This window comes from Lampris incognitus, chromosome 1 (assembly GCF_029633865.1).
Source record: "Lampris incognitus isolate fLamInc1 chromosome 1, fLamInc1.hap2, whole genome shotgun sequence".
Taxonomy (NCBI): domain Eukaryota; kingdom Metazoa; phylum Chordata; class Actinopteri; order Lampriformes; family Lampridae; genus Lampris; species Lampris incognitus.
Window position 1 is genome coordinate 50,241,158 of NC_079211.1, and position 13,522 is coordinate 50,254,679.

General features: G+C 42.1%; 2 protein-coding genes across 2 annotated transcripts in view; one reads left to right on the top strand and one right to left on the bottom strand.

Moving 5' to 3' along the window:
• The window catches only part of LOC130126664 (protein NLRC3-like), a 51,994-nt gene extending 47,553 nt beyond the window's left edge, over positions 1 to 4,441 (top strand). Inside the window, 2 exon segments of the mRNA XM_056296277.1 lie at positions 2,499 to 3,016; positions 4,373 to 4,441. Of these exon segments, the coding sequence (XP_056152252.1) occupies positions 2,499 to 3,016; positions 4,373 to 4,441 (587 nt within the window).
• LOC130110628 (NACHT, LRR and PYD domains-containing protein 12-like) overlaps positions 1 to 13,522 on the bottom strand; it is a 571,318-nt gene that overhangs the window by 353,053 nt on the left and 204,743 nt on the right.

The window sequence follows — 13,522 nt, forward strand, 5'->3', positions numbered from 1 at the left end:
ACTAATGTTAATACCACTATTAAGACCACTAATAAGATTGAAGTTAAGACCACTATTAAGATTGGTATTAAGACCACTATTTAGACTGTTATTAGGACCACTATTAAGACCACTATTAAGACCACAATTAAGACAAAAATTAAGACCACTATCAAGACTAACCTTAAGACCACTATTAAGACGAATATTAAGACCTCTATTAAGACTAAAATTAAAACCACTATCAAGATTAATATTAAGACCTCTATTAAGACTAATATTAAGACCACTATTAAGACTAATGTTAATACCACTATTAAGACCACTAATAAGACTAATGTTAAGACCACTATTAAGATTGGTATTAAGACAACTATTAAGACTAATATTAAGACCACTCTGAAGACTAACATTAAGACCACTATTAAGACTGATATTTAGACCACTATTAAGACCACTATTAAGACTACTATTAAGACCACTATTAAGACCACTATTAAGACGAATATTAAGACCTCTATTAAGACTAATATTTAGACCACTATTAAGACCACTATTAAGACTAATATTAAGACCACTATTAAGACCACAATTAAGACATAAATTAAGACCACTATCAAGACTAACCTTAAGACCACTATTAAGACGAATATTAAGACGAATATTAAGACCTCTATTAAGACTAATATTAAGACCACTATTAAGACTAATGTTAATACCACTATTAAGATTGGTATTAAGACCACTATTAAGACTAATATTAAGACAACTATTAAGACTAATATTAAGACGACTAATAAGACTAATGTTAAGACCACTATTAAGACCACTAATAAGACTAATGTTAAGACCACTATTAAGACTACTATTAAGACCACTATTAAGATTGGTATTAAGACCACTATTTAGATTGTTATTAAGACCACTATTAAGACTAATATTAAGACCGCTATTAAGACTAATACTAGGACTAATATTAAGACCACTATTAAGACCGCTACTAAAACCAATATTCAAACTAATACTCAGACCACTATTAAGACCACTGTTAAGACTAATGTTAATACCACTATTAAGACCACTAATAAGACTAATGTTAAGACTACTATTAAGACCACTATTAAGATTGGTATTAAGACCACTATTAAGACTAATATTAAGACTAATATTAAGACGACTAATAAGACTAATGTTAAGACCACTATTAAGACCACTAATAAGACTAATGTTAAGACCACTATTAAGACTACTATTAAGACCACTATTAAGATTGGTATTAAGACCACTATTTAGATTGTTATTAAGACCACTATTAAGACTAATATTAAGACCGCTATTAAGACTAATACTAGGACCACTATTAAGACTAATATTAAGACCACTATTAAGACCGCTACTAAGACCAATATTCAAACTAATACTCAGACCACCATTAAGACCGCTATTAAGACTAATATTAAGACCACTATTAAGAATGTTAAGACCACTTTTAAGACCACTATTAAGACTAATATTAAGACCACCATTAAGACCACTATTAAGGCTAATATTAAGACCACTATTAAGACTAATATTAAGACCACTATTAAGATTGGTATTAAGACCACTATTTAGATTGTTATTAAGACCAATATTAAGACTAATATTAAGACCGCTATTAAGACTAATACTAGGACTAATATTAAGACCACTATTAAGACCGCTACTAAGACCAATATTCAAACTAATACTCAGACCACTATTAAGACCACTATTAAGACTAATGTTAATACCACTATTAAGACCACTAATAAGACTAATGTTAAGACTACTATTAAGACCACTATTAAGATTGGTATTAAGACCACTATTTAGATTGTTATTAAGACCACTATTAAGACTAATATTAAGACCGCTATTAAGACTAATACTAGGACCACTATTAAGACTAATATTAAGACCACTATTAAGACCGCTACTAAGACCAATATTCAAACTAATACTCAGACCACCATTAAGACCGCTATTAAGACTAATATTAAGACAACTATTAAGAATGTTAAGACCACTTTTAAGACCACTATTAAGACTAATATTAAGACCACCATTAAGACCACTATTAAGGCTAATATTAAGACCACTATTAAGACTAATATTAAGACCACTATTAAGACGAGTATTAAGACCAGTATTAAGACTAATATTCAGACTATATTAGTACAGTCCATTATCTCAGTGGTGGACTGAACAAGGAGCAGTTATTTTAATTCATGGTAAATAAGGTCATGTGACGTGCTTCCAGTTTATGAATGATTTGTATTCATCATAATACACACAAGAGTACAATGGAAACTTCATACTTCAGAACATGTGAGAAATACAGCGGCAGTATAATTCATAACATGATACGAGGGATCTTACACTTTTATGAACATGTTGATAGATGAGGTCCAACCTGTGACTAAATCAACACAAACCAAACAGAAGAGGAGCATTAGATCAACAACCGCTGCTGTATTGTGTCTTGTTGTCTCCATCAGATGCCTTTGACCTCACACTGGACCCAAACACAGCACACAGAGACCTCCTTCTGTCTGAGGACAACAGAAAGGTGACAGGGGTGATGAAGGAGCAGTCGTATCCTGTTCATCCAGACAGAATTTACCCCGGGAGACAGGTTCTATGCAGAGAGAGTCTGACTGACCGCTGTTACATGGAGGTACAGTGGGAAGGAGATGTTTATATAGGAGTGACTTACAGAGGAATCGGATGGAGAGGAGGAGGAGGAGGTGACTGTCTGCTTGGATGGAATGAGAAGTCCTGGAGTCTGTCCTGCTATAGTGATGGATACAGTGCCTGGCATAATAAAAGAGGAACACAGATATGTATCTCCTCCTCCTCTGACAGAGTAGGAGTGTATCTGGACTGGTCTGCTGGAACTCTGTCCTTCTACAGAGTCTCCTCTGACACACTGACACACCTCCACACCTTCACCTCCACATTCACTGAACCTCTCCATGTTGGGTTTAGGTTATGGTCACGTGGCTCCTCAGTGTGTGTGTGTGTGTGTGTGTGTGTTAGATAGAGGAGGTAGAGACGCCCCCTGTGTCCTGCAGGAACACTCACACTCCTGCCCAAACACACCTGCTGACATGATAGATCACTCTGTACACACACACACACACACACACACATACAGACAGTGTGACCAAAGATATGTGTTTTGGGGTTGTAATAGTTGTGTGGTGTGTTTAATGTGTGTTGGGTGTATGCTTCATTGATTCAGTTTCTGCATTTTACTCATGCTTATATTCTTATATTTACATTGTTTATGTTCCCTATGTTTATGTAAGCTTTATGCCTATTTTTGATATATTGTCTTCTAATGTAAAGCACACTGAGCTTACTTGTAATAAAAGGTGCTACATAAATAAAATGGCTAAACTATTCAATTGTTATTCAGTTTTTTATTGTATTGAATTAAATATATTAAACAACTTGTATTTTTTTATATTTGTGTATAATTTATCAATGCAGAACAACTGAACCACCATGAAAACACACACACACACACACACACACACACACGCAGATAACTTTCTTTCAGCTGTTGATGTGTAAGAGTGTCTCATGAAACATGTTCAACATAATCAGGTTACTGAATAAGTTTCAGCTTCACTAAACCAACCAATAATAATGGATTATATTTTTAGGGTTTTATCTGGACACCCAAAGCACTTCACAGAGAAGGGGGGAAACTCACCTAACCACCACCAATGTGTAGCACCACCTGGATGATGCACGGCAGCCATTTTGCAACAGAACGCTGAAGTTGGCTGAACCTGTGTGAAGTCCCTGCTGCTGTGTTGCTGTTGCAGGTCCAAGTGGGTCCATGAGACTCAGTGCAGCATTGGTTGTGCGCTCCATTGTGTTTAAGAGTGACTCGTTCATCTTCTGGCTGGCTGGAGGAACTTGTTGTCCCATCTCTCCATGTTCTTCCTGTTCCCTGTGGGACAGACACACTATTAAAATGCAGTGTTCATGTGGTGCAGCAGCAAGGTGGAGCTTTGTTGTGTGAAAGTCTATTTGGACTCATCTGCAGCTCTGTGGTCCGTTCAAACTCCACTTTATTGTCATCAGCAGCTGTGTACATGTACACAGTTAGATGAAGTAGTGTTTTTCCATCACCACAGAGTGAAAACACCACACAAGAAAATGTCCACAAACAGCTGGACAGTGTGGTGGAGGAGCCATGTGTGTAGCAGGACTTAAGTGAGAAAGGAGCAGCATGGGGTGGAGGTGCAGTCATGTGCAGCACAAAAAGCAAAGCAGCATATGTGTAACTGGGCAGCACCATCACAGGTGGCCTGTGTTGTGTTGTGTTGTGTGAAGTGTGTTTACCTTCTGGTTCCAGTGCTTGTTGATGGTGATGGAGGCGGTGGTTCACTGCCAGGTGGTGTTGAGCTGTTTTCATCACATGTGACGTCTTATAACACAACATGATTATGAAATGAGTGTTTATGTGCAGTAAATACTGAACCCCACTTACTGCACATTACAACTGCTCACCCACTCAGCTGTTTGTATTTTGTATAAAAATTGTGTATTATTACACAATAAGTACAGATAGTCTTCATTCATCAGCCCCTCAAAGTACTCCTTCCACCTCCTCAACACACTCTCCTCACTTGTCAGCACATTTCCATCTCCATCCTTGATCGCCCTTACCTGCGGCACCTCCTTCCCAGCTCGGTCCCTCTGTCCAGCCAGTCGCTACAAGTCCTTTTCTCCTTCCTTAGTGTCTCAGGAGGGAGATGGTCTTCAGAGTCCACTTTAACACGCTTCATTATGAACCGGTTTTCATGAAAGGTCATTTGTTATAAAGGTGAGGAATTGAACATTTTACTGGTTCCTTATTGGAATGAAACTCAGCTACTGGGGGCAGATCTAATCCACTCTGCCCCAAAACACCACCCTTCTGAACAGCCACCACCTCCTCTGGGAGGTGGGGGTTTGTGGAGTGTTGGAGTCAGTCTTGCTGTCAAGAAAGCAAGGCTTTGTGATGAAGACTGAGGCAGATGACTGTGAGAGTGAAGACCTGACTCACTGATATGTGATGAAGGGTAAAGCAGGTGTGTGTCCAGTCCACATTCATAGCTGATTATGAGGCCAAACTGATAGGTGACAGTTTATCTGTTGGTTCAAGACTCTTTATTTGTTACGTCTCATTATACAAGTACAAAAGAGTCACATTCTTGTGTTTCAGCTCCTCAACACTGCAGCAACAACAACAACACAATAACAACAAAACAGCAGCAATAACAATAAATAGTGTGTGTGTGTGTGTGTGTGTGTGTGTTTGTGTGTGTGTGTGTGTGTCTGTGTGTGTGTGTGTGTGTGTGGTAAACTGATGATCCGCTGAAGACCATAGGTCAGTACCAGTCAGTCTGGCACCAGGCTTAGTGTCTTTAATGGTCTTTGTTCAAAAGCCTGGTTGCTTGGTGGTAAAAGCTGTTCTGCAGCCTACTGGTCCGGGCTTTGAGGCTGCGGTACCGCTCGCCTGACGGTAGCAGCTGGAACAGTCCATAGTTGGGGGGGCTGGGGTCTTTGATAATCCTACGGGCTTTGCTGACACAACATCGTTGTATATGTCCTGGATGGAGGGAAACTCACATCTGCTGGTGTCCCGGACCGTCCACACAACCCTCTGCAGGGTTTTGTGGTTGTGGGCAGTACAGTTCCCATGCCAGGCGGTGGAGCATCCAGTCAGGATGCTCTCGGTTGTGTCTCTGTTGAAGGCCCGTAGCATCGTGGGCCCATGTTGATGACAACAGGGGATTGTTCAGTCGTTGGAGAGCCAAACTAATTTTTTCAAGGCATTTACAATGAACTGCTGTATGTAGGAGTCCACAAATATTGTACAGTATTTAGGCTCAGGGCCAGTCCTTGTCTTATGTTGCCGCCTAGTGGTGTACTGCTGGTATTGCTACGTGAGGTGACCAGAAAAAATAAATGGTACAATGCAATGTGACAATGTCAAGTTAGTTTGGTGACTTGGGTTAATTTACTCATTGAAGGGGGGGGGGTCACCTTAGCCATCATTGCAACAATTGCCCCCCTGACAGATGTGGCAGGAGCCACCACTGTTGCAGTGGCAGGGTGGCGCTGTTCGTCTGGTCGCCACGGGAAAAACGTCTGACTGAATGAATGTGTGTGTGTGTGTGTGTGTGTGTGTGTGTGCGTGTCTGTATGTGTGTATGTATGTGTGTGTGTGTGTGTGTGTGTGTGTGTGTGTGTGTGTGTGTGTGTGTGTGTGTGTGTGTGTGTGTGTTTGTCCTTCGATGTTGTCAAACCGCTCATCCAAACAACTTCACTCGACACTGCACTTCCGTGGGTCGTCAGCAACACACCCAGCGAGTGTGAAGTCGATCGGATGAACGGTTGTCTAGAAGACTGAAGGGCAGACAGACACAGACAGAGTTCCTTCCATTATAGTATGATAAGCAACTGTCTGGATGGTCTGGTAAATACACGATCAGCTGGAAACCATGTGGAATACATCTTACTGCACTTTAGAGAGAAAATTAACAATCCCTGATAGATAAAATCACACCCGTCACATGAAAACAAGAACAAGTCTAAAATCATTCATTATGTTGAAGATATTTCATATAATTTATTTATATATTTTTACACACACACACACACACACACGCACACACACACACACACACACACACACACACACACACACACACACACACACACACACACACACACACACACACACACTATATGTAGAAAAGTATTGGGACACCTGGCCATTACACCTACAGGAGCTTTCATGACATCCCATTCTAACTCCATAGACATTAATATGGAGTTGCCCCCCCCCCCCTTGCAGCTATAACAGCTTCCACTCTTCTGGGAAGGCTTTCCACAAGATTTTGGAGTGTGTCTGTGGGAATTTTTGCCCATTCATCCAGAAGAGCATTTGTGAGGTCCGGCACTGATGTTGGACGAGAAGACCTGGCTCGCAATCTCCGTTCTAGTTCATCCCAAAGGTGTTGGGATGTGTGGGCCAGTCAAGTCCTTCCACACCAAAGTCACCCAACCATGTCTTTATGGACCTTGCTTTGTGCACTGGGGCACAGTCCTGCTGGAACAGAGGAGGGCCCTCCCCAAACTGTCCCCACAAAGTAGGAGGTATATTATTTTCGGGGGTTGGGCTCAGCCCCTTAGTTCCAGGGAAGGGAAATCTTAATGCTTCAGCATACTGAGACATTTTGGACAATTCTATGCTACGGTGTCAGAAAGAGAACAGCAGAGAGGATCAGCTTCACCTTTCTTCTCGTCCATTCAAAGTGCGTCCTCCAAGTCTTTCTGTGCATGGGCTCTGACTCTCTGTTAGAGGACCTAATGAACGATAACACGTTTTATTTTTACACCTCTTCTCAAAACTAGGTTTTAAAAGTGCTTTAAAACAAGACGCCGACAGAGTTCAAAACGACACAGAACACAAACGAGAGACTAAAACTGAAAACACAAGAAGAGACGGAGAGACATGAGAGTAAATTGATAAAAAGAATAAAAGATGCACTACGAAAAAGCCTTAACTTGAAAGTCAGTTTAAAGTGTCTGTGCCCCCTCGTGAGTGTAAAAAGGGTAGAATAAGAGGTGTGGATGAAGAGGCCAGAGGTGGCGCTGTGGGGGAGACTGAACGTGGCAGTAATGTAGTACAACACCTCGCCTCAGCTCATCACACATCGGTTAGTTGGCTCATGTCAGTGTGTTGCTTTTCTAATATCTGATGAGGTGAGTCGCGAGTCCTGCTCCTCCTCCGGACCTGCAAGGGTCTCCCATAATGTGGGGGTCCTGTTGCAGGCCCAGACCAAGCAACAGGCCTCCTTCTTCACTGGTCTTTATTAGTTCAGACAGTGAAGAGGAGGAGCAAGAAGAAGACTGGGGTCACCCACTGGACCCTGAGGAGGAGGAAGAGGATGAAGAGGAAAAGAAAGAGGAGGTGTGGTGATCCTGCTGCAGCCAGCAGGAGGTGTAGAGTCGTAATAGAGCCAGACTCGGAGGGCCTGTCCTCAAAGAGACATCAGGAGGATGAGGAGAACCGCCATGTTGAGTCGTGGTTGGTCCCCTCAGGTTTGTCCTTTACCACTGTCTGCTGTTGCTGCTGAAGAAAAGGGTGGAACCTCCGATTGTGAAAGTCTGGCTGTTTTCTATCACCAGTATATTAATAGTGGTGAGCGGTGGTATACCAGACCCTAGCACACTGTGTTTAAGATCATTTTATCCTCTGTTTAAACCCACTTGGCTCATCAGATGCTGAGGGTTTGTCATCTCACAGTGGTAAAGCTGCTGGCCTGTCAGTTGGCCGTCCCCAGAAAAACACATCAAGTTAATGGCTTCCTCGTGGTGGTCAAAGCAAAACATCAGTTTCTCCTCTGAGGATCGATGCTTGGTAATCCAAGGTACAACAGGAAGAGATGTGTTATCTGTTGTTGTTATGAGAGCTGCTGATGACACATTGGATGGTACGTTGGTAAGACTTGGACTTGTGTCTTCTGTTAGAAGCCTGAGGTTCAACATGGAGGCTGCTGGTTACAGCACCTCATCTGCCTCATAAGAGAGCGAGCTGGGAAGTCCCCTATCAAGTGCAGTCAGGGGAGTGTCCACCCTGTGAACGCCACATGGACAGGATCTTTCTGGAATACTGAAATCTGTGATGTTTGTTGCTGCTTATTTTGTGGTTTTTCTGTTAAAATTGGGATCAGAGAGAATTTGTTCATGCGGGGTCAAATATAGAGGATGTGTATTCGCCACCGTCACAAAGTGTGTGTTGTGTATTCCTGGTAGTGAAACCAGAGGATCAGGAAATCTAATGTATAGCACCTTACACAGTTTCTATTCTGAGCCTTCAGAAGAAAATCTAAAAACTCTGTGGGTTTTTTTTTAAACTTTATTTCCAGTCATGTAAGTTAACAATGCAGAACATAATCACCTTGAGACTGGGCTTCACTTGACGTACATGCACGTATATATGACATAACACCAGACATGGGTAGAACACACACATACATATGCCTACACAGATTATATATCAAAACAGTCCAGCCCAGTCTAGTCCAGTCCAGTCCAGTCCAGTCCAGTCTAGTCCAGTCCAGGTTTCCTAGCTAAGGTAGCTAATACCTGGTGTCCATCTCCTGATAAAAACAGGCAGTGAACGTTGTAGCTGGGCAGTTGTGCGTTCCATCATGTAGACATGTTTGACTTTTTGCAGCCATTGAGTCATTGTGGGGGGTTAGGCTTCATCCAGTTTATCGTAATTATTATTATTATCATCATCATCATTATTATTATTATTATTATTTGCACCCATCAACAAAATATGCAGTCTACAGCACTGGTCTGTGGTAAACAAGTGCTTCTGTGACATTTCCAGTAGAAACAATGGTGGGTCTAGAGGAATGTCTGTTTCCAGGATGTTCTCCATCTCTTCTTTGACGTTGCTCCAGAATGTCTGTATTTTCGGGCAGTCCCAGAATATGTCAGTATGGTCTCCGACCTCACCAGTCTCTGCAGCATTTGTTGGTAGGATTGTTTTTAAAGACACAGGCGGTCAGTGGGGTCCTAAAGAACCTCATTTTAACCTTCCAGTCAAACTCTTTCTATAACTGGCTCCCAGTCTCCTCATGACAGCTTGAGCATATGCCTTCCCAGTCGACATCGTCCACTGTTGTTTCACCTGCAGTTCCCATTGCCCTGTGATATGTATGGTGGTATCACATGTGTCCCACACCAGCTTTTTGTATATATGGGATATTTGTTTTCTTGTTAATACAGGGTGTTCAAACAGCTGTGTGAAGTGGGTTTCTATATTTACTGGTTCTCTTTTAATAACATCCCGGTCTGTATTTTCTCTAATATAGTGTCTAATTTGTAAATATCTGTATAGGTCACTTGAGGGTAGAGCAAACTTGTCTTGGACTTGTGGAAAATATTTTTGTGGTTTTCCCCACTTTTACTTGGATGTAGCATGTGGCGACAGGCAACTGGTGCAAGTCCATGAATACTGGGATGCATCCGGTGCTTCACCTGTGCCCCCATCCATAGGGATGGTGGTTGTGTCAGGAAGGGCATCCCACGTAAACTTCTGCCAAATCAGTATGCGGACTGACAAAATCATACCAGACTGGTCGAGGCTCCATACTGGATCGGTCAGGGTCTGGATTAACAATGGCCGCCATTGGTGCTGTGCCCTCACAGGGTGATGGAAACTGTAAAATCCGCTGTGGTGACCCCTGAGAAACAGGGAAGAAGCCGAAAGAAGAAGATTTGGATGTAGCATCTGGAGAGAAAATAAACACATTTTTAACAACCAGTGAAAAGAAAAATATACATTGGTTGCATAAGACTGCACAACCCTCATGAATGTGAGTTAAATTGTTGAGCACAAAGCCGGCTTGGTTAAAGATGAAATCTGGGGTCATTTCCATGTTAACATGTCTCAGTCACTAACACTCAGCAATGAATGAATGAACCAATTTTTTTCTTATTTTGCCTTCGTTCAAGTTTTCACTTCCAAACACCAAACATCTTTCTCGCTACTGAATGCAAAGAAATTAAAATTCATGCCAAGGAAAAGTATTGGAAGTACACATCTTGTGAAAACCATGACATGGATAGACAAAGAAGTCCAACTCAGAGTCCATCAGTGAGAAAGAGGGAATAAAGAAACATCCCCCATGATGACTTATTTTACCTTTAATCTGAAAACAGAGCTATCTCAAAACTACAGCAGGACTTCCCCTCAGCCTCTCCATGTACTGAGTTGATTTACTGAAGCGGGTTTTCCTCATTTTAACTTCATTTAGAGCTGATAGACATTAGTAATATCAGTCTAGCTCCTGTCATCTTACGTTCTTTCATAAACAGACGAAGGGACAACATGAGATTAATGAGCGTTTTAATCTTAAAGTAAATATCTTGTTCCTTCGACAGCCGCTGACTGATAGATGAAGACACTTCATGTCAAACCTCATCTTCTATGTGTCTTGTGTCTTCTGACTCTTATTGTTATAGAACTCAAATGATGGGTCTTACAGTGCCATTTTTATGGGGACCGGCACACATTGGCATTGAGGGAGATGAAATAGCAGATAAGGCTGCAAAGAAGGCTACAGAACATAACCACATTGGTTTGGTAGTTACTTTAAGCAAGGCAGAAATAAAGAGCATCATTAAGCACAGATTGAAGGACAGGTGGCAAAAGCAATGGAGGAAGAGAGGAAAGGACGGTGGTTTTACACAGTTCAGAGGAAGGAGGGAGAAATGAGGTGTGCAGGAAGGAACAGGAGAGATGAGACAATAATTTCAAGACTCAGATTCGGACACACTGGACTAAACAGTACACTTTTCACAACAGGCCAACACAATACAGGCAGATGTGCTGGCAGTTTCCCTATTGGCTGATAACGATTTATTTTCAAAAATGTATCAAACGTTGTGTCGTCCTCCCCTCCCCCATGAGTCAGTATAGCCTATGGTGGAGACGTGAAACTCGGTTCTACTAACCAAAAAAAATGTCTGGAAACAAATCTGGTTGTAAGAAAATAAAATTACAGAACGTAAGGTAGAAAATACAAAAAAGAGGCAGAAAACGCAGAGAAGGTATACGGTGCTTGGCTTAACGTTCGGGCAGCAGAACACTTGGAGGATGCTGTGGATAGCAATGAAGCTAGCACATCCACCACATGTGCTGACTCAGCAGCAGAGGATACCGGAACGGACAGCGGCCGCGGCGCTCGTGCTAGCACCTCCACCGCTATCGAGAATGCAAACGACCACCGAGAATCTGTGGAGGAAGAGGGAAGTCACGGAAGTGATGGGGAGCGTGAGTTGGATTTATTTGATCCTGCACAGTGGCCAGACAGAATGCAGGATGATGACGTCAGAACGGACATAGTCAGAAATAAACCACTGCAGGTGACCGATTTTGATTTCCCTAAAACGGATGGCCGTCGTTTCACACCAGCTAATTACACCAGGACAGTCGCTGCCCTGAAAGCACCTCGGCCATGGTTAGTCTACTCAAAGTCTGCCAATACCGTCTTCTGTTTCTGTTGTAAGTTGTTTGGAACTGACAAAGGGATCTTCACTACTGGTTTTTCAAACTGGGTCAAGTTATCAACGAGACTGACTGAACACGAGAATTATCGATCTCCTCTTGAGAACTTTTCAAAGTGGTAAACTCTGGAATTCGCTCTGGCTGCTGGTACAACGCTTGACAGCCAATAGCAAGCAGAGCTTCTCAGTGAGAGACAACGGTGGCATGAAGTGCTTAGCAGAATGTTGGATTGCATCATGTTTCTTGCATTACAAAACCTTGCAGTTAGAGGAAGTGTCGATCGCCTTTACCAAGAAAACAACGGCAATTAATATGATGCGCCATTAGCACGACATGTCAATCATTCCAAGACTACCCACTACCTCAGCAAAAACATTCAACATGAGTTCATTGGACTCCTAGCTGAAGCAGTGTTGGAAAACATCGTGCAGAAGGTCAAAACAGGAGGATATTACAGCATCATGATGGACTGCACACCAGATGTGTCGCACAAAGAACAGCTCTCTCTCGTTTTGCGATATGTTACAACAGACCAGAAGGTAGAGGTGCATGAGAGCTTTTTTGAATTCATTGCTGTGAAAAGCACAACGGGCGAGGCACTTGCAGATACACTGCTGGGAAGGCTTGTAGAACCTGATAATGTAATAAATCCCCGATAATGTAATAACCCTGATAATGTAATAAAAATGCACTTGAGGCTATTGAAAATGCAATAAAACCTGATAATGTAACAACTTCCTGATAATGTAATAAAGTGCATTTCCCGATAATGTAATAAACTTTTTACCGATAATGCAATAAAATATTGCATTTACAGGAGGTTATTACATGATCAGGTTAGCCTTCATTTCGCAGGTCCTGATAATGTCATAATTCCCCAATATTGTAATAATTTAACAGCAGACCACCTATTAATGGGTTCAAGTGGTGATACTGTGTTGGCAACTCTAGCTCCAGAGCTCTAGCGCCACCAACAGGTCAAAGTTATGGCTGGCTAAATATGGCATTAACATTGATGATTGCAGGGGACAATGTTTCCATAACGGGGCCAACATGAGGGCTGTGCACAGGGGAGTACAAGCAAGGGTGAAGCAGGTTAACAAGCGGGCTTTCTTTGTGCCCTGTTGCCCTCACAACTTGATTCAGGCCATTGAACATGCAGCCGAATCCTCGAACGAGGCCAAGAATTGTTTTGGACTGCTAAATCGGCTATACAAATTATTGGGAAAATCAACGAAACGTTGGGGGATTCTTGAAAAACATGTACGCATCACACTGAGACCTCTCTCAGAGACCAGATGGAGCGCTCGCGCTGACGCGACAGGAACGGTAATTGAGCAGCAACCCCAGGTCCTAGATGCTCTCATAGCCGTCGGTGAAGATAGCACCTGTGGTTCCGAGACCACCTCTAAGGTCACAAGTCTC